This window comes from Ictidomys tridecemlineatus, chromosome 5 (genome assembly GCF_052094955.1).
Source record: "Ictidomys tridecemlineatus isolate mIctTri1 chromosome 5, mIctTri1.hap1, whole genome shotgun sequence".
Taxonomy (NCBI): Eukaryota; Metazoa; Chordata; class Mammalia; order Rodentia; family Sciuridae; genus Ictidomys; species Ictidomys tridecemlineatus.
In genome coordinates, this window is record NC_135481.1 from 198,854,506 (window position 1) to 198,876,519 (window position 22,014).

The 22,014-nt window shown below is 53.4% G+C and overlaps 1 protein-coding gene and 1 long non-coding RNA gene across 2 annotated transcripts in view; both read left to right on the top strand.

Moving 5' to 3' along the window:
• LOC144378217 (uncharacterized) overlaps positions 1-22,014 on the top strand; it is a 28,972-nt gene that overhangs the window by 711 nt on the left and 6,247 nt on the right. The window contains exon 2 of the long non-coding RNA XR_013439905.1: positions 19,859-19,951. This is a non-coding gene — a long non-coding RNA (uncharacterized LOC144378217). The remainder of the gene's footprint in view (positions 1-19,858; positions 19,952-22,014) is intronic.
• LOC120886356 (uncharacterized) lies at positions 89-6,996 on the top strand. Its single transcript, XM_078052091.1, has 3 exons — positions 89-416; positions 1,162-1,196; positions 3,518-6,996. The coding sequence occupies exons 1-3, from the start codon at positions 190-192 to the stop codon at positions 3,598-3,600; spliced, it is 345 nt and encodes a 114-aa protein (XP_077908217.1). The 5' UTR covers positions 89-189; the 3' UTR covers positions 3,601-6,996.

Below are 22,014 nucleotides of genomic sequence, written 5' to 3' on the forward strand. Positions count from 1 at the left end.
GCGCGCCTGGGCAGGAGGAGGTTCCAGCGGGGCGCGGGGCGGGCGGGGGGCGGCGCGCGGGGCGGGCGGGGGCGCGGCGGGGGACGGGGGGAGGGGCGCCGCACTGCGCAGGCGCCCCGGCGCGTGCCGCCCCCGCCCGCGCCCTGGCGTCTCTGATTGGCTACGGCGCGGGCTTAAAAGGCGCGGCCAATGGCCGCGAGCGCCAGAGGCCGGGTGCGGGCGCGGGATGTGGGTATGGGTACCGGTGTGGGAACGGGTGCGGGAGCGGGCGCGGGCTGGCGGGTGCGGCGGCGGCTGCGGCGCTCGGGGCTGGCGCTCGGGGTACAGGCGGCGGGTTTGCTCTTTGTCTCCGCCGCTCCAAAATGGCTGCGGCGAGCCAGGCGGAGGACACCGCCGGACGACGTGGGCTCCCGCCGGTAAGCGCAGCGCCTGCACCAGCCGCGCCCGGAAGCCGTCTTCTGCCCTTTATTTCTGTTTGCGGGAGGGAATGGTAATAAATGGCCTAAACCGAGGTGTGCACGCACCTAGTCTCTACCGCTGTCGGGCTGTACCGCACTCTCCCCTTCTGGCAGGCGGGTGTTTTAAGCATTTGACGGTGTCATCGACACTGCCGTAGGTTTTCTTTTCTCCGCCCCTCCCCCACTGGAAATGCCCAGAAGCCGTGTCCAGAAAGGCCCCAGGCCGGGACCTCCCGGTCCCTAAGGCCCGGGGTCGTGCCGGGAGCACAGCTGGCGGGCGGGGCTGCAGACCTTAGAGGAACTGCTGCGCTTCTAAGCGGCGCCTCGGCGCTGTGCGTGATCCTCCCGCAGCCTTCCCAACCGCTTGATACCTGCAGTGCACGACCCTCCCCCCCCTTTTCTCTTGACACCGATGTCCCTACGGAGCAGCACAGATTGGAGCCTAGGAAAGGTGTTTGGGATAAATCCTGTAAGGTATCAACGGGAATTTCGTATCTGAACGTTAGCCTCCAGAGGACCGGAATGTACATGAGTATAGCAGGCTGGGTGTGAGGAAGCTGGGTTCGCTGGGAGCGAGCGTGAGGGCGCTGTGCCCCACTCCAAGGGCACCTTAAGCTCAGCGTGGGCATGGCTTGAATCTTCCAACAGGAGCAAAAAATTGGAGTTGCATGTAAAATCTGTTTTTTGGTTTTGTTTTTTGCAGTGCTGGGGATGGAACCCAGGATCTGGTTCCTGTAGGCAAGTACTTTATCACTTTACCCAGCCCCAAATCTCAGAATTTTTAAATGTTGACTAATTAGAAATTTTTAAAGTAGGTCAAGCCATTAACAGCAGGCTGCCATCAGCCCCTGAGCACCTTGGGTAGTGACAGACCAGATGTACAGCTGTGTGTGTCCCTCAAAACTCTCAGGTAGGACTGGGGCAGAAAGCTGGACGCCAGGTGAAAGAAACCTAGATTCCCAGGCTTCCAGCCCCAAGGCCCATATAACTTTGGGGGTTCCCACCACTCACATTCCTACCTGCACATCTGCTGCTGAAGTCTTTTTTTTATTATTTTTTTTTAGTTGAGATGGACACAATACCTTTATTTATTTAGTTATTTTTATGTGGTGCTGAGGATTAAACCCAGTGCTTCACGTGAGCTAGGCAAGCGCTGTACCACAGAGTTACAACCCCAACCCTGCTGCTGAAATCTTTCGGAGTCAGCCACAGAGTGGTGGCTGCTGGGTCCTCCAAAGGCCCTTTGAGGAACCCTCTGCCCCTTATGGCCCTCTGCCCCTTATGATCCTGAGCCCCTGCAGGCCGGGCTCAGCCTCCTGCACCATGCACTTGCTCATGTCACTGCCAGTGCTCTCTGGAGCTCCCCACAGCCCACAGCTTCAGCAAATGTGGCAGAGATGAGGATCCATGTCCACTCATCCCTTGCAGAATGGTCCTGTGCACCAAAAGTATTTGGGCAACATAGGACCCATGGCTCAGGCAGTTGTACAACTACTGTTTTCAAGAGCACTGCCCACCTTTAGGGTGAGGTAGGGGTAGGAGTGGCCAGGAAATCCTGAGGCTCCTTCCCTCAAGACTTCCCACAAGACTTCACAAGAGCATTCGGCACACAGCTGCTCAGCCCTGGCCACCCTGGAGACTCAGGAAAAGTTTCTGTTTAAGTGTATGGTCTACAGACTGATACCTGCTGCGCACAACCTATGTATGGTTTCCATGTTGCCACAAGCAGTTATGACTTCTGTAGTATGAAATTTGAAGTCCTGCCCAGCTTAAAGAGAAAGGGGGGCACTATAACAACTGGAAACTCCCAGCACTACATGGAATTGTGGAAGAGAATCTGGGATGAGGGAGAGTGGCAGACCCCAAAACAGTACAGACGAGCAGGTGGCCAAAGCAGCAGCTTCCCGAGCCAGCAAGTCTATGGGTCTTTTAGATTCAATAAGCAGCATCGCTTTTCCATAAAAATAGAGCATCAGACACACTTACATTTAGAGATAAATATAACCTCAGTGAGTGATTCCACGGTGCTCTGGATGCTGAAGCCCTTCATCATACCACAGGCCTTCTGTTAATGGTGTCTATGTTGTGGGGGAGGGGTTGGACCAGAGTCGCTTTACCACTGAGCACCATCCCCAACCTTTTTTTTTTTTTTTTGGCAGTGCTAGGGATTGAACCCAGGGCCTTGTACATGCCAGGCAAGCACTCTACCAACTGAGCTATATCCCCAGGCCCCACCCCCCTTTTTTTTTATTTATTTATTTTTATGTGGTGCTGAGGATCAAACCCAGTGCCTCACACATGCTAGGCAAGTGCTCTACCATCTAGCCACAACCCCAGCCCTTTTTATTTTTTATTTTGAGATAGGATCTCCTTCGCTTACAAGAGGCTGGCCTTGAACTTGCATATCCTCTTGCCTCAGACTCCCAGGTCACGGGGATTACAGGTGTAGCCACTGCACCCAGCTCCCACATGTATTTTTGCTTAAAGGACATACAGCCAGGTGGCAGCTGGAGGCCTGGGGTTGGTTCCCAGGGTTCCACTTCCTGGGTGACCTCACTAGCCCTTCAGGCAGCCTTTCTCAGCTATGTAGACTCAGAGGGATATGAGCGTGGTCAGTGGACCCACATACCTACTATGCCAACACAGGTGCACACATCTGTTAGCACTGCCATAAATTATCCCAAATCTCTCTCACAGCTCTGAAAGCCGAGTCTGAAATCAGGCTGTGGACAGAGCTGCACTCCTCTTGAGGCAACAGAGGAGGGGGTCCTTCCTGCCTCTTCCAGCTTCAGGTGGCTCCAGGGGGTCCTTCCTTATATGTCAGTACCCTCTCCCTTTTTTGCCTCCTAGGTTACCAGTGCTTCTCCTCTTATAGGGACACCTGTCCTTGAATTTGGGACCTAAATCCAGAATGATTTTGAGAGGTCTTTACTCATTACATCTGCCAAGACCCTACCTCTAAATAAGGTCCCTTCTTTTGTTTGGGGTGGATATGCATTGGAGGGAGGGGACATGACTCAGCCCTGTACGCCTGATTCCCAGTCTGGTCACTCCTGCAGAGAAAGCCCTAGAGAGCCTGAGCAGACCTTCAGCTGAGGACACAAGCCCAGGAGCTGGGATGGGACCCAGCAGCCTGACCTGAGGGACAAGGAAGAGCCTGGTAACGATAGATCTGCTCCGTCAGGACTCCCTCACCAGGGACAAGGCTGAGGGCCCAGGAGTCTTGAGAACCAACCACCGAATACCCCTATGAGCCCATTTGCAGGAGAGGGAACCAAAGCCTGAGGAGGTTAAGTCCTTGGCCTGTGGTTGAAGAAGGGAGAGAAGCCAGCATTCAGACCCTCAGGCTGCGGCCCAGAGCTGATCGACCCCTCCATCCCCTCCTGAGACAGATGGACCTCCCTAGCAGACTGTGGGTGAGCCTCAGCAATACCTGGAGAGCCTCTTGGCCAACTTCCACCAAGAGCAGCCATAGCCTCGCGGCTGGGCTTCACGGACAGCAGCTTGTGGGAATTCCAGGAGGCACTGCCATATCCTGCCAGCGCTCTGGGGAGTCAGACTTCCTGAAGGTCTCCCTCCCAGAACGCCAGAGAGACAGGCCTTGGACCCAGGGGAGCAACTGGGTGGCTTCTCACCTCCACCCTTCCTGGAAGGTGCAACGCTCTGGAATTTCCCAAAGCGAGATGCCCGTCAGGTGGGTCTTTAGAATTTCTTTTTGCATTGGTTAATTCCTAAAATAACTTGCCCACCTTCAGGTCACATCTCAATTTGTAAAACCCAAATTCCAGCCAGGTGCAGTGATGCCCACTATGATCCCAAGGACTCCATTTCAGAGGCTGAGGTAGGAAGATCACAAGTTCAATGCCAGCCGGAACAACTTAGCAAGGCTGTGTCTTAAAATAAAAAAGTATAAAAAAATGGCTAGAAATGTAGGTCAATGGTGGAACACTTCCCTGGTATGCATAGGACACAGGATTCAACTCCCAGTACCAGGGAAATTTTCATTTTGTGAATTTTTCATGAATTTTTTTCATATTTGGCTGGCTTTGAGCTCACGATCCTCCTGCCTCAGCCTCCTGAGCCGCTGGGATTACAGGAGTAAGCCACTGCACCCAGCTTAAATTTCATTTTTTTGACATAGGTTCTTGCTTAGTCAAGGCTGGTCTGGGACTTGCAATCCCCCTGCTTCAGCCTCCTGAGTCTCTGGCACAGGCGTGCGCCACCATGCCCAGCAACAAAATGAATTTTTAAATCCCAGCTGTTTGTTTTTTTTTTTTTTTTCTGGATTTTGTCCACGAGTTTGAGCTTCTATTTCCAGGATGGTAGACTCCTGAACTCGCCCTCCTTCGGGTAGTGCCACAAGCCAGGCAGCACGCAAACCAGCATCAGCTGTGGTCACAGGGAGTGAGCACAGGCACAGACTCTAGAGAGGAGCCAGCACTAGGAAGCAGGGCAGGGCCGGTGAGCCACCCTTGTCTGAGGTCAAGACCCAGGCCAGACCATGAAGGGCAGGTAAACTCCAGCAAAAAACCTGAAGTTGTCGTAGCCTGAGGAGCTGGAAGGCAGAGTGAGGCAGTGACACCTCTGGAAGGCAAGGGGCATCCCAGAGAAGGGGAGATCCACATCAGATGATAACTCTTGCCTCGGTCTTAGTTGACCTCTGAACCACGGTCAGCCAGACCCCAAACAGCCTGGCCAAAGGACAGAGTGTGCTGGGCACAGTGGCGTATTCCTATATCCCAACAATTTGGGAGGCTGAGGCAGGAGGATCACAAGTTTGAGGCCAGCCTGGGTCACCTAGTGAGGTCCTGTCCCAAAAAATAAATCAAGTGGGGATGCAACCCAGTGGTAGAGTGCCCCTAGGTTCAACCTCCAGTACAAAAACACAAAGTGCCCCAAGGATAGAGTGTGGTCTGAGTCCCATCAAGTCAATTGCCAACTAACACAAAAAATCAGCACTATTTTAAAAGAATGCAGACTTACCACAGACTATCATAATGTCAAGGACACAATCCAAAATCAACCAGTATTAAAAGAAAATAATGTTATTCATTCTCAAAAAAAAGAAGGCTGGAGATCGACCCTGACAGGACCCAGATGATGGAGTTAACAAGCCGGGATGTCGAGGCAACCCCATGACCGTGCCCACTGGTGTGCAGAACATAGGCTTTCAACAGCGGATAGACCGAGACAGTCATGGCAGATCACAGGAACCACAGGTCTGAACGGAGATTCTGGAACTGAAAATGAAAATGTTTTCAATGAAAGCTAACTGGACTAAGAGCAGAGCAGGGATCACGCAATGCACTTGACCGTGTCTCAGTAGAACTTATCCAACCTAAAGGAGGTGCCTGTGGGGCCATGTCACATGCCTGTGTGTGACACAGTTTACAAAGAGAGGAGAAATGGGGTGGGGAAAGGTATCTGGAGGGAAAAATGACTGGAACTTCCTACATGTGGTGAGAAACATGAACTTACATATGTAAGAAATTCTGGGGCTGGGGACAGAGCTCAGCTGGTGGAGTGCTCGACTCACATGCACAAGGCCCTGGGTTCAATCCCCAGCACCACAAAAGAAAAAGAAAAGTGCTGTGATCAACTCAAGGAGAACCAAGTGTAGGTACATCATAGTCAAATTGCTGGAAAGCAAATACAAAATGAAAAAATTTTTTTAAAAGAGCCCTAGAAAAACAACACATGGCATGCAGAGGTAGAGGCTAGAACTGGCTGATTTCTCAGAAACCATGGGAACCAGGGCTGGGCTGGGGCTCAGCGGTAGAGCACTTGCCTAGCACGTGCAAAGGCCCTGGGTTTGATCCTCAGCACCACATAAAAACAAATAAATCAATCAATAAATAAAGTAAATAAATAAATAAAGGTATTTGTCCTACTGCAACTAAAACATAAATATTTTAAAAATCAATAAATGGGATGGACTCAAACTAAAAAGCTTCTTCTGAGCAAAAGAAATAATCCATGGGCTGGGGATGTGGCTCAAGCGGTAGCACGCTCGCCTGGCATGCGTGCGACCCGGGTTTGATCCTCAGCACCACATACCAACAAAGATGTTGTGTCCGCCGAGAACTAAAAAATAAATATTAAAAAAAATTCTCTCTCTCTCTTTCTCCTCTCTCACTCTCTCTTTAAAAAAAAAAAAAAAAGAAATAATCCATGAGGTGAATAGAGAGCCTACATCTTGGGAGCAAATTCTTACCACACACACATCAGATACAGCACTAATCTCTAGATATAAAGAACACAAAAATCTTAACACCAGAAAAACAACCCAATCAGTAAATGGGCCAAGGTACTGAACAGACACTTCTCAGAAAGTGAAACACAACTAATCAACAAATACTTGAAAAATGTTCAACATCTCTAACAATTAGAGAAATGCAAATCAAAACTACTCCAAGACTTCATCTCACTGCAGTCAGAATGGCAGCTGTTAAGAATACAAACAACATGAGATGGGAGGGAAAGGAGAGAAAAAGGAAATTGCATGGAAATGAAGGGAGACCCTCATTGCTATACAAAATTACATATAAGAGGTTGTGAGGGGAACGGGAAAATAAACAAGGAGAGAAATGAATTACAGTAGAGGGGGTAGAGAGAGAAGATGGGAGGGGAGGGGAGGGGGGATAGTAGGGGATAGGAAAGGTAGCAGAATACAACAGTTACTAATAGGGCATCATGTAAAATTGTGGATGTGTAACCGACGTGATTCTGCAATCTGCATTTGGGGTAAAAATTGGGAGTTCATAACCCACTTCAATCTAATGTATGAAATATGATATGTCAAGAGCTTTGTTATGTTGTGAACAACCAATAAAAAAGAAAAGAATACAAACAACAATAAGTGTTGGCGAGGATGTGGGGGAAAGACAGGCTCAGACATTGCTGGTGGGACTGCAAACTGGTGCAGCCAATATGGAAAACAGTATGGAGATTCCTTGGAAAACTGGGAATGGCACCACTATTTGACCCAGCTATTCCACTCCTTAGTCTAAACCCAAAGGTTTTAAAATCAGCATACTACAGGGACACAGCCACAACAATGTTTACAGCAGCACAATTCACAATAGCTAAACTGTGGAGCCAACCTAGATGCCCTTCAGTGAATGAAGGGATAAAGAGAATGTGGCATCTATACACAATGGAATGTTACTCAGCAGTAAGAGAGAATAAAATCATGGCATGTTCAGGTAAATGATGGAGCTGGAGAATATAATGCTAAGTGAAGTTAGCCAATCCCATAAAACCAAATGCCGAATGGTTTCTCTGCTATAAGAGGCTGACTCATAATATGCTGGGGGGTGGGTGATTAAACGAACTCTAGATAGGGAAAAGGGAGGAAAGGGCGGGCAGGGGCACAGGGATGGGAAAGATGGTGGAATTCAATGGTCACCTAAGCACATGTATGAAGACACCAAGGATGTGACTGTGTGCAACCAGAGGTATGAAAAATTGTGCTCGGGCTGGGGATGTGGCTCAAGCGGTAGCGCGCTCACCTGGCATGCGTGCGGCCCGGGTTCGATCCTCAGCACCATGTACAAAGATGCTGTGTCCGCCAAATACTGAAAAATAAATATTAAAAAAAAATTGTGCTCTATGTGTATAATAAGAACTGTGATGCATTCTGCTGTCATGTATAACAAATTAGAAATAAAAAAAAAAAACCCACAGGAACCAGAGGAGAGGGAACAGTCCCTTGGAGTATCGGAAGGTGTCCAGTCGGCCAAACAGGGTGCCAAATGTCTCAAGAACACGTTGATAAGGACCTTGTTGTGTAAAAGGAAAGGGGATTTATCCAGCAGACCCATTTACAGAAAGTGCTAAGGGGCTGTTTAGGCTGAAGGAAGACGATGGCAGGGAGAAGTTTGCCCTGGGCCCTCCTCCACTCCTCTCCTGTGCCGTGTTCAGTGAGGTGGACCAAATGCTGGGCCATGGGACAGGTCTCAGTAGGTCTGAAAGGACTGAAATCATACAGAATACACCCCTGGTGCTGAAATTAAATCAATAATACCAGGATAACTAGGAAAGCCTCCAGTATTTGGAAATATCCAGCAACTTGTGGGTCAAAGAGCTTACAAAAGAAATAGAAAATACTTCGAATTCTGTAAAAATAACATCAAAATTTGGGGGATGCAAGGGAAGCATGGGCAGAAGGAGTTTCAACTTGAGCTGATTATGGCTAGAAGTCAACCTGCCAGTTCTAAAGTTCTTACAGGAGTGCCAAGGGTCGAGTTCAGCCAAGGTAATCCTGAACCCAGCTGATCACTGGTAGTAACGTGTCACAACAGCAGAGTCACCAGACGGCTCGGCACTGGTGAGGGAGTAGGTGAGCAGACCAAGGGAGTAGAACAGAATCCAGAAAAAGACACAGTTGCCACCAGCAGTGAGGACGGCCTTCAGTGATTGGTGCTGGGTTGACTGGAGGCCCACAGGGGAAAGGAACAAATCTGGACCACACCTCACAAGCAGGAAGGGTCGACCCCAGCTGAACTGAAGATCTAAGCGTGAGAGAAAAATAACAAAACTTAGAAGGAAGTCTGTTTATAATCTTGGAAAAGGTGAAGATCTTTAAATGTAAGCACAAAAAAAAAATGTGCTTTCCCACGTAAAGGGAGAAATGGAATTGCATGACATTAAGGATGTCTCATAGGGCTGAGGACATAGTTCAGTGGTGGAGTGCCTGCCGTGCATGCACTAAGCCATGGGTTCAATGCCAGTACCACAAAAAATGATAATAATAACTCATAGAAGATGTCATTAGCAAGTAGCCAGGTGCAGTGGCACAGGCCTGTAATCCCTGCAGCTAGGGAGGCTGAGACAGGAGGATCGCAAGTTCAAAGCCAGCCTCAGCAATGGCGAGGCGCTTAGCAACTCCATGAGACATTGTCTCTAAACAAAATACAAAATAGGGCTGGGGATGGGGTTCAGTGTCTGAGTGCCCCTGAGTTCAATCCCTGGTACCAAAAAAAAAAAAAAAAAAAAAATCCCTCAGTGCATGGGAGGCAGCCACAGGTGGGAGAAGACAGTGCAGAGAATGGGCAGAGTCCTCAGCGCTCACAGAAGAGGGTATCAGAGACCCCATCTGCCACCAGGGAAGTGTGAGTTGAAACCACTGCAGTCCCTCCAGAATGGCCAAAGGAAGGGACTGCCCGTCCCTCGTGTTGGTGGGAGGAAGAGCAATACTGACGGCCAGAGACTTGTTTCCACACTCTGAGCTCAGCGTCTGGACCAGCAGTCACCCCCAAACGTGTGCTACACAGAAGCGTACCCTGCGTGCCAGGGAGCCAGCCAGGATGCACTCATGGACCCCGCTTCGCAGCCTCTCCAGACACCCAGACCTCCACAGCATCAAAGCAGGCAGGTGGCCACTGGCAGCCATCGTTGTACCCCATCTCCCTGATCAGCCCCCTTAGCGGGACGCCCGCAGCCTTGGTTTCAGGACCAGCTCACTCCACCGGCTGCCGTGTGCTCAGGGCTCACGCGAACTGGCCGCACGAGTTGGCATCTCTTGACTTTTCCAGGCAGACTGATGCTCCTGGACGTATGCAGCACTTATCTCATGTTTTCTCATCCACTCACCCCTGACGGACACTTGGGTGGCTCCCACCTCTTGCACTCGTGGGTTTTGGCACCTCTGATGAACAGTCAGGCGCAGGGGTCCAGTGGGAGCTTAGTAACCATCTAAGGAGGCCGAGGAGAGCTCTGCCTGCCCAGGGGCTGCTTTCCTTGGTGTGAGCATGCCTACTGTGGCTGACTTCAAGCTGACCCACGATGTCACTGAACATGTGTTAGTCAGCTTTCCATCACTTGTGACCATGAGCCCAGGAATGGGTGAGTCCACCAATGAGGTCGGAGCCCTCACGATACAGCCACCTCCCCAAAGCCCCTCCTCCGGACATGGCTGCACTGGAGACCAAGCCTTCCTCCCGAGAGCCTCAGGGGAACGTTCAGATCCAACCACACAGTGTGGAATCGGGAAGAGACGCCCAGGTGGTTCTGGTCAACTGGATGCAGTGTGTGTGCCACGGAATTATCCTTTGTTCCGTAAAACCTGGCCCCACTCTGAAAGCGCACAGGAAAGTCTACACAGGCGTCTGTTTCCTCCAGGAGGTGCAGGAGGACATGGCAGGGGTGTAGCCAGGACCAGCTCAGCACAAGTGAGAGGGTGGGCTCCCGTGGGTTGAACAGTGCCCACAAAGATACGTCCAGGGCGGGGAAAGGGGAGCTCGTGTGCACTGGAGACAGTTTCAGCCTCACAAGGCGAGAAGGGCTCTGGAGGTGGCGACCGTAGTGGTCGCTCAACATGGTGAATCTACTCACTGCCACCAAACTGCTTGGACTGGAATTCCGTCACACCTGCAGGGACGGCAAGAGGTAGGAAGAGGGGTACAGCCATTCAAGAAATAGGGGGCGAGGTGCCTCAAAAAGCCAAAGTAGAGCCACCGTGCGAACCAGCTGCCATCTCTGGGTGTGCATCCCAGGAGATGGAAAGCACACGTCACATAGATTTCTGCCCCACGTTCACGCGCCCTTGTGCACAGTCGTGAAGATGCAGAACAGCCTAAGTGTCCACCCACGGAAAAATGGGCAAAAAAACAGAGAACATCTGCACCACGAAGTACTATGCAGCCCTAAGAAGGAAGGAGATCCTGTCACTGGAGACAGCGGGCTGAGTGAAAATAAGCCAGGCACAGAAGGACAGACACCACACTGTCCACGGAGATGTGGAATCGAAACATGTCAGAGTCCCAGCACAGTGAGTGGTAGCTCCCAGCACCTGGGGTGGAAGGTCACACCGTTTCATTTAATTGGGAAGAATGAATTCTGGTGACTACAGTTAATAATAATACATGGTGTGTTTCAGAATCGCCACGAGAGTGGATTTTACCTCAGGAAACATGTGAGGAGATGGATCTGTTAACCAGCCTGACTTGAGCATCCCACCATGGACACGCATGTTGAAAAATGACATTGTGCCTCGTAAATACAGACGATCGTTCGCCAACTAAGAATAAGATGATTTTGCTGGTTAAGGGGTCGGTTTTGTGAGCTGCCGGGATGGAGCCCAGGCCCAGTGCACCTCACACCTACCAGACAGGTGCTCTGTGCTGAGCCGCATCCCAGCTCAAAGATGTGAGTGCCGTGTAGATTTCAGCACCGTTTTTAAACTTAGAAAATAAATACTGAGAGCTGAAGCAAAATAAAACCGGCATGAAAAAATAGACGCTTCTCAATTCCACTAAGTGGAGTATGTGGAGCAGTCCCGTCCACAGAAACCGAAACCGCGGTGGCTGCCAGGGACTGTGGAGACTGGGGAAGGGGCAGTGGGATTCGGGGGTTTTGCAGAGGATTGGGTAATTGTTTTATGGTTTTGGTCTTTTTTTTCCTAGTGCTGGGGATTGAACCCAGGGGTGCTCTACCACTGATCTGCATATGTCCCCAGCCCTTTTTTTTTTTTTAATGGCTATTCCTTTTTTAAAAAATATTTTTTTAGATGTTGATGGACCTTTTATTTTTATTCATTCTTATTATTTATATGTGGTGCTGAGAATCGAACCCAGGGCCTCACACATGCTAGGCAAGTGCTCTACCACTGAGCCACAGCCCCAGCCCCACCCTTTGAGACAGGGTCTTGCTGAGTTGCTGAGGTTGACCTCAAACTTGTGATCCTTCTGCCTCAACCTCCTGAGTAGCTGGGATCACAGACATGCACCACCCTGCCCAGCTCTGGGGATGGACCTTAATGGACGTAGAGCTTCAGTTTTGTAAGATGATATATACATTATTATTCATAACCTTACTTCTATATGTGATTTATTTATCTCCAAGTCTTAACTCCCTGTTACCTGTGAATGTGACCTTATTTGGAAATAGGGTCTTTGTAGATGTATTTAAGAATCAGGATCATTCTAGATTGAGGGTGGACCCTAAATCCCATGGCAGGCGTCCGTACAGACCCAGGAGAAAGAGGGGCTGGAGTGTGGCTCAGCGGTGGAGCGACTGCCTGGGAAGCCCTGCGCCCCATCCCAGCACTGCAACAACAACCGAAAAACAGAATCTTGATACAGAAGTGGCAGAGGGGGCCCCCACATGAAGACAGGGGGACAGTGTTTCCTCCAGCCCAGGCGCCCCAACAGCTACCAGCAGCCACCAGAAGCTGCGGGCACCTGGAACAGACCCTCCCTCAGAGCCTCTGAAGGAATCAACTCCTCCATTTTGGACTTTGGCCTCCAGAACTCTAAGGGAATGAGTTTCTTATTTATGTTGAAAACTTTATTAGTTAATATGTAAGTGCTGCAACTACGTAAAATTGTAAGTAAATATCGGCCAGGTGCAGTGGCACACACCTGTGATCCAGCAGCTTGGGAAGCTGAGGCAGGAGGATCGTGAGTTCAAATCCAGCCTCCGCAAAAAGCGAGGCACTAAGCAACTCAGCAAGATCCTGTCTCTAAATAAAACACTGGGGATGTGGCTCAGTGGGCAAGTGCCCCTGAGTTCAATCCCTGACACCAAAACTAAATCAATAAATATAAGTAAATATTGCCTTTTGGTTGGAGATTTCTTGTGCACCTTCTCGAGTTCTCTAGGCCCCACCGCTGACTCTGGGGACGGCTGCACCAGGCCACTGTGTCAGACCGCCGTCAGCTCCACACAGCTGCGGTCTATGTACTGTGCCCTGCACAGCCACCTACTCAGCCCAAGGCTGGAAAGCAGTTCACACCACCAGAGGCTGAGCAGGAACGTCCAGCCATGGGGACGGGAAGCCTGGAACCAGCTTCAGTCTGAGCTCCCGTGACCAGGCTTTCCCTGTGGTCCCAACAGACGGCACACCCAGTCACCTTGGTGGTGGCCGTCCCCTGGCGGGCTCTCATTCTTCCCTGCCTCACACCACCCGTTCTTCAGCTGACTCTCCCAAAGGAATCCTGTGGCTCAGGCTCTTTTTCTGGGGAGCCCAGGCCAGAGGTCGGGTGAGGACCAGTGGTGAAGACTAACCTGCCGACTGGAGGGCAGTGGGAAGGGCTCAGACGGGTTTCCAGACAAGCTCCGGCATCTGGAGTTTCGGGGTCCTTCAGACAAACAGACCAGCAGGAGACGCTGACCATCCAGCGCCACTACACAAGAGGGTGCCTTCTGAGAAACGCATCCCCAGGGAATTTCACCCCGAGATCGTCACAAACCTGGGTGGTCCGGTCAGCTCACACCAGACCTGCTCACAGACCACTGTAATCCAGATGTGGACAGTCCCAGTAGCCTGCATCACACCAGCAGGTACGTGGCCTCCCTGACAGCCACGCACGTGGTGCTGTCCACTGGGTAACGGCAGCAGCTGAGCTCCCTCCATCCACCTCCAAGGGTCTCCTGGAGCCCCCAGGCTTTCTTCACCCCCTTCCCCTAGGGCTCTGGGCTCCCCCGTGGCCCCTTCTCCACGCCCTCCCTTCAGGTCCCCCAGCCTCACACAGCCTGTGTGGGGCCAGCCCCTCGTCCTTCCCAGAACCCACTCCCGCCCTCCCGGGCTGGGGGAGCCTGCGTCTGCACCCTGCACAAGCAGCTCCTTCCCCTGAATACACACCTAACCCTGGCCGCTGTGAAAACCCTGTGGGCCACTCCCAGGTCAGTTCAACCAGAGCCCTGAGCTGGCCTGGAAGCTCCCAGGTGAGTCCAAGGTACAGCAAGGGAGAGAACCTGAGTCCCCGAGCAAGGAGGAGACCCGTGCCCAGGCTTCCCAGCCCCAGCCTGGCGCTCTGGAGGCACCAGCTGGTGGCCTGGTGATGATGGGTCCACCCACCACCTCCCTGCCAGGCCACTTTGGACACTCCATCCCGCAGCCCTGGGGTCTCCTGAGCCGTCAAGGAAGGTCCCGGGGGCGCCTCAGGCCCATCAGTGAACCAATGCACGGCTCCGTGACTCCAGAGGCCAGGGCATGGACCAGCTGTGTGGCCTCTCTTGGGTCTGTCCTCATGGCCCTCTTGCTGTCTGGGGAGCCCACCCTCTCTAGATGCCTGGACCCACCTCTTATTGCCATCAGCACCCCTCCTCTCCGAGACCCAGAAATAGACTGGCACTTGTGTCAAAGTCAGTGGCTCCCTCCTCCTGCCAACGCCCCCATTCACCTGCAAAGGTGGAGAAGCCTGTACCCCCTGAGCTGTTCTTGGGCCGATTTCCCACATGCCGGCTCTGCCATCCCGGCACCTCCCAGGGCCTCTGGAAAGCATGTCCTGGGCCACCTTCCTACTGGGAGAGGATACCCGCAGGCCCATCCTCCGTGGGGCCTCTCGTGGCCACCTGGCTCTGGCTCCCACCTGGACAGCTGCTAGTCTCGGGCTCTGGGCTCCCTCTCAGGGGCTTCTCCTGACTTCCCTCCCTGCTGCCTGCACATCCTCTGCCTGGGAAGGGTGTTGGGAGGCTCTGCCTGCCTCGGGACGAGGACCTGCCTGAGGAGCAGCCTCCCTCAGAGGTTGGAGGGCCAGGCTGCTGGCACCGCAGGCTGCGACCCACTCCGCCAGAGCACCAGTCTGCTCTCTGTGAGAGCTCAGAGTCAGCCTCGTGTCCCCTGCTTCTGGAAACTTCACGATGCTGCACCTGAGTTGGGTCTTCATCCCTGGAAGATGGTCTGCTTCGTGATGCCTCACCCTCCTTGGATGCCACACCCTCCATGATGCCATACCCTCCATGATGCTATACCCTCCATGATGCCATACCCTCCATGATGCCATACCCTCCATGATGCCACACCCTCCATGATGCCACACCCTCCATGATGCCACACCCTCCATGATGCCATACCCTCCATGATGCTATACCCTCCATGATGCCATACCCTCCATGATGCCACACCCTCCATGATGCCATACCCTCCATGATGCCACACCCTCCATGATGCCACACCCTCCATGATGCCATACCCTCCATGATGCCATACCCTCCATGGATGCCACACCCTCCATGGATGCCACACTCTCTGTGATGCCACACTCTCTGTGGATGCCACACCCTCCGTGATGTACACCCTCCATGGATGCCACACACTCCGTTCTTGCTGAAACTTGTTTTTCATTACTGAGGATTGAACCCAAGGGCACTTTGCCTCTGAGCTACGTCCCCAGCCCCATTTCTTTCTTTCTTTTTTATTTTATTTTATTTTTTGAGACAGGGTCTTGCTAAGTTGCCTGGCACTTGTGATCCTTCTGCTTCAGTGGCTGAATTCTCCCGGTGGCTGGGATTAGGCCTAGCCACCACCCAGCTCTGGGAACTCTCACTGGTCTAACTGACCAGGTCAATGGACTGTGGTCTGATGCTGTTTTCTCTCCAATTTTTTATTTAATTGTTTCTACTTCAAAGGGTGCTTTTTAATTTATTTCCAAGAGTGCTGCCTTATTCTCTGTTCCTTTGCACAACTTCCTGTTCTGAAGCCGCGGAGGTGATGTTTCTCTCTGTCTCCCCCAGGACATCGGCAGTAGGGCTGTTACCATGCACAGACCGCCGCCTCCTCTGCCCCTTCCTGGAGGCACAGAGCCTCCTTCACATGGGATGTTTGGCTCCTCAAGAGCCTGGTGATCCTGAGGCCCAGGCATCTTCGTGAGAGGCTCCAAGTGCTGATGGGAAGCAATGTGGGTGGGCAGCTGAGCTTGGCACTGACCACCGGTGGCCCTGTAATGAGCCACTGGGTGTGGAGGCTGTGGCAGGGTTCTTGGGAGGCCAGCACCCCCCGGCTCCCACCTGGGAGGTGCACTTGGACAGCAGCCTTGTGGAGACGGAACAGGACCAAAACTGAAGTCACCTTTTGCTTGTGGCCTCTTTCCAAATCTCCCTCCACAGTGGCCCACTCTGCACCAGGCTGTGCCTGGGCTGCCTGAGCCCAGAGCCTCCAGGCCCTGACGCCCAAGAGCAGATTTTGGGCCTCCCGCTCAGGGCCTGGGCCTAGCAGAGCTTTTCTGGAATCCTATGGATTTTACTCCCCGGGTGCTTAGGATACAGCTCTCCCTGGTCTGAGCAGTCAGTACCACCTGACCATCTGCTTTCCAGCTGAGAAGGAGAAGAGATGCCCACAGGTGAAAGATGTCTGCAGTGTCCCTTTGTGGTCCTTCCAGTGGACACTGGGAGGGGCATGTGTTCCCCACACCATGTGGAAGTCACCCCCTCAATTTGGGGGCCAGTCCTAGGAGCATTTTTAGAGGGAAACCCCAGCCCTTGCCTTCATAAGGTGCAGTAGCCCTCACAAGTGGGCCTACCATGGGCACAAGCCTGGCCAGGAGGGGGCTCCTGCAATACCAGGGCCTGTTACCTGCTTGTCACCTGAGAAGGAGAAACTAGGCACACCTGGGCACACCCAGGGTCTCACACGTGCTAGACAGGGGATAGGGGCCACTATCCAAGGGCAGCCCACCCACCCCCACCTTGGGGAGAATCCCAACCCAGTGTTGGAGACAGCTGCATGAATGAGTCGTCAAAAATCAAAGCCAGGACCGGGCCGGTTTGCACGCCTGTAATCCCAGTGGCTCAGGAGGCTGAGGCAGGAGGATCGCCAATTCAAAGTCACCCCAAGCAAAAAGCGAGGTGCTAAGCAACTCAGTGAGACCCTGGCTCTAAATAAAATACAAAATAGGGCTGGGGATGTGGCTCAGGGGTCCGGTGCCCCTGACTTTCACTCTCCAGAACCCCCCCAAAAAAAGGGAACTTCTCATAAACTTCTGACTTCCAGCTTATTTTAAAAATATTTTTAGTTGTAGATGGACACAATACATTTATTTATTTATCTTTTTTATTTTTTAGTTGTAATTGGACAGAGTACCTTTAGTCACTTATTTGTTTTTATGTGCTGCTGAGAATCGAACCCAGGGTCTCGCACGTGCGAGGTGAGCACTCTACTGATGAGCCAAAACTCCAGACCATATCTTTTTTTCTTTTTTAATGTGGTGCTGATTGAACCCAGTGCCTCACACATGCTCACCACTAAGCCACAGCCCCAGCCCACTTCCAGCTTCTCTTAAAATCCAGTTCTGCTGGGCAAAGTGGCACACACCTGTAATCCTAGCAGCTCAGGAGGTTGAGGCGGGAGGATTGTGAGTTCAAAGTCAGCCTCAGCAATGGCGAGGCACTGAGCAACTCAGTGAGACCCTGTCTCTAAATAAAATACAAAATAGGGCTGGGGGTGTGGCTCAGTGGTTGAGGGCCCCTGAGTTCAATACCCAGTACCAGCAAAATAAAACCCAGCTTTGCCCAATTCCCACCAGGGAGTGCTGCCCAGGCCATGAACTGAGTGTTCTTGATAAGCAGCTTAATTCTCTGTCTGTGTTTTATCTGTAAAATTAAAAATTCACTTTAATTTCTTAAAGTGGCCTGAGGTGACAACTTCTCTCCAAACCTGGCAGCTGTTCTCTCTGCCATCCTCTAGGGGATTGCTGGTACCTGGGCCTAGAGAATCAGGACCGCACGGGGGTGGCCCCAGGCCCTTCCTGCTCCCTGCACACGCAGGTGACAGTGCAGGGTGGCTTTCCCCACCGGCCTGGCCCAGCGATGGAAGCTGGGAGGAGAGCAGGCTGGGTGGGGGCCGAGTATGACATGGCAGACTGGCACAGTAAGTACATAAGGAGGGCCCTGGGGAGGGCCAAGGGCAGAAGGGAGGCCAGGTCATGGTCTCAGCTGTGACACAAGCCAAGGTGGGGCTTGGGCCAGGTGGCTGCCCACAGGTCTGTGCCATGTGACTCTGGATATAGGTTGAAAGTGGGGACTACAGGATTTCTTGGCTGCAGTGTAGAGGGCAGGTGTGGAGACCTGTCAGGACCCTGTGGTCCACAGCTCCCCGTCCCCCAGCCACAGGCCAATGGGGAGCCAGCAGCCTGCATCCATGGGGGCAGCTGCTCACAGGAGAGTGAGACCCCCTGGTCAGGGTGGACCAAGAGGATCTAGACATGGGGCAGTGAAGCAAGGTGACCAGGGAGGTCCATGTACTGCCGGCTCTCTCCTAGAGGATGGCTCACTGCTTACAGGCTGAACCTCCTGGGGTCCCTGGCCACTTTGCCACAGCCATCTGGGTAGACGCCTGCTGGCCAAATGGCGACAGACCAGCAGTGGGGGACGAGAGCGCAGACACCCTCAAGGAGGGCCGCACCAAGGAGCAGAGCGGAGGGTTAGGGCCAGGAGCGGCAGTGGGGCTAGAGCAGGCAGGGCAATGGGCATGGGGGCCGGGCGCTGGGGAGAGCAGCAGTCAGCAGGCGGGAAGCAGGAGCCAAGGGGAGTGGGAGGCCTGAAGCAAGAGCTGGGCCTCGGCCAGGTGCACAGTTAGCCCAGGGAACCACGTATTCAGCACCCAGGCCCACCTGGCCTCTCTCTCTTTCTCTTTTTTTTGGGTGAGGGTTGCCAGGGATTGAACTTGGGCACTCGACCACTGAGCCACATCCCAGCCCTATTTGGTATTTTATTGAGAGACAGGGTCTCACTGAGTTGCTCAGCGCCTCACTTTTGCTGAGGCTGGTTTTGAACTTGCGATCCTCCTGTCTCAGCCTCCCAAGCTGCTGGGATTACAGGCGTGCACCACTGCACCTGGCTGTCTTTCATTTTTGCAGTGCTGGGGATTGAAACCGGCCCTGGCCGATGCTCGACAAATGCTCGACTGAGATTCACTCCCAGCCCCCAGGCTCAATCCTCTCCAACCTGACTGGAGCCAAACAACTCTGGAACAAGACCAAAAGACAGAGCCCTGTGATGTCACCTGTGCAGGGGAGGGAAAGTATCCCTGCCTTCTCCCAAGGGTCACAGCTTCCAAGAACAGGCCACCACAGGTGCCAGTCAGGGAAGGCTTCCAGGGAGCGGCAGGAGCCCGCACACATCAGCCAGGGAGAGGGAGGGACTGGCTTTCCAGGTAGGTCCATGGGCCAAGGAGGGTGAGGAGTGGACAGGCCAGTGAGAGGGACGGCCCGGCTCTGCAGGGGGGAGCCGAGCTAAGGTGGATGCAGAGCCTCTCCTCAGGCCTGGAACACAAAGCCACTGCACACTCAGGAGGAAAGAGGGACACCTGGTGACTCCCCCCATGAGTTAAGGAGGCCGGACGAATGGTCCCTCACCAAAGATGACCTGCTGCTCCCTGCAGAGCACCCACAGCTGAGGACTGGGCCCAGGTTCAGGGTTATGAGTGATCATCCCCAAACCCAATGGCATGAAAAGTCCACTCATCCAGCTCAAGGTCCTGGGGCCAGCAGTCCCGGGCAGGGTGAGCCCAGCTCCTGTCCTCTGCTCCTGCTGGCTGTGGGCCTCAGCACTTCCTCAAACAGTGTCTCTGAGCGGGCGTGCTGGGCTTCCCCCCGCATGGTGCAGGTTCCCAGGGAGTGTCCCCAGGAGGGAGCCCAGCCACCACGATCCCTGCCCTGAAGGCCTTTTCCCCTTTCCAGGGAGCAGCGCCCCGGCCTCCCTCCACCATCGCTGCTGGTGCTTCTTCCCTTCAAGTGACCACGGCTCTCAAGTGGATGCTGTGTGTGCTTGAGGTAGGTACTGCTTGTCTCTGCGCCAGTTGCGCAGGCTACATGTGCTTTACTCACTGTTGGTCCCCAGCACCCAGCACAGTGCCTGGTCCACGGTGGGCAAGCAGTGGGCACACAAAGGAAGGGTGCGAGTGGACATACGGTCCATGGGTGGCGAGTGGCGGGATGGTGACTGCAGATGGAAATGGGTGCACAGAAGGAGAGGCAGGTGGACAGGCAGGTGGACAGGTGGGTGGACAGGCAGGTGGACAGGCGGGTGGACAGGTGGGTGGACAGGCAGGTGGACAGGCGGGTGGACAGATGGGTGGACAGGCAGGTGGACAGGTGGGTGGACAGGCAGGTGGACAGGTGGGTGGACAGGCGGGTGGACAGATGGGTGGACAGGTGAGTGGACAGGCAGGTGGACAGGCAGGTGGACAGGAGGGTGGAGGACGAAGAGCACAGGGACACATACACGTCCCCTGAGCCTTACATTCCCGGGCCCAGGTTGTCTCCCCGATTCCAATAGAACCCATCCTCCTCTCACACCCCTTCCCTCTTCCTCTGCTCTCTGGGAGTCCTGCCTTTAACCCTTATTTTAGGACATAATCACAAACAAGCTTTTTTTTCGTACCTGGAATTGAACCCAGGGCCCTAACCACTGAGCGCATCCCCAGCCCTTTTTCACATTTTATCTTGAGACAGGGTCTGGCTAAGTTACTTAAGATCTCAGACAAGTTGCTGAGGCTGGCTTTGGACTTGCACCCACTAATCACCAATAATGATACACTGTCCTCAGAATACCCACGTCTAGGGGCTGGGGCTGCGGCTCAGGGGTAGAGCGCTTGCTTGCGTATGTGAGGCCCTGGGTTCGACCCTCAGCACCACATGAAAATAAATAAAGACATTGTGTGTTTATCTGGACTAAATAAATATTTTTTAAAAAGAAGAGAAAACTAAATATCTACCCCTAAGCACTGGGCCTGCAAACCCCTCAGGCTCACCAACGGGGTGACCAGAGCTCTGGGGCTCCCCGACCGCCTGGTCACAAGGGCAGCAGTGCGTAGGTCTTCTCCAGGGCTGGTGCACATGTGTATCCACTGTCCCCACCTGGTCTTCAGACCTAGTGGCCTGACTTGAGACCCTCTCAAGCTCTCCAGCACCCTCGGCCACCTCTGCCCAGGTCACCTGTGCAGATGCTCCCTCCCCCCCTTCTCCAGCCTTACCTCACACTGCTCCCTGCTCCTTCCTGCCACACGGGTCACTTAGTCCTCTTTTGGGTTTCCCAGGGGGACCCTCTCCCTTCTGCCGCAGGGCCTTTGCATGTCAACTCCTTGTCTACCTGGTTAATGTCCACACCTCTGCCAGCTTGAGGCTCACCTGACAACTTTTCAGGGCCACGCCCACAGGCCAGCCCAGGCCTTCTCTCCTGCTCCCTTTGCTCTGGCCGGCCCTCTGGAGTCAGTCACCTTGGTGATTATCCGGTTCCCTTCTCCTTCCTCCTACCTGGATACTCTAGGAGAGCAGCCCTAGCCTAGCTTCCCTCACCATCTACCTCCCAGGGTGAGAGGGGGTCTGTGGAGCCCCCAGAAAAGGGGTTCCTGGGAGGGCAGAGAGAATTCCTGGCTGGACTCTGCTGCCGCTGTTCTTGGGGGAGAGTACATCAGGCTACCCCATGCAGAGGCTGACCTCGGCCCGCCTGGGGCTGGGGCCACATTCTGATCCTACCTTGGCTTCCAGAGGACACAGTGCACAGGCCCAGGCCCAGACAAACCCACACTCCAGAGACTCACAGCCTCTCGGGGGCATTGCCTGCATGCTCCAGTGGTCCTCAGGGGGACAGGGGACCCTGCAGGCCCTCCTGGAAGTCCCCGAGCTCCCTAGGTCTTCCCTGTTCCCACAGCCAACCCAGACCTTGGTCTTGTGGACATGCCAAGACCAGGATGACAGGGAGGGGCCTGGGAGTGAGAGGTGACAACCCCAGGTGGGATACGAAGGGCCAGGCAGGCAGCAGTTGGCTCCACTGGACAGCACTTCAGTCCCAGCTGCTGGTTCCCAACTGTGAAACCTGCAAGATCACTTTTCTT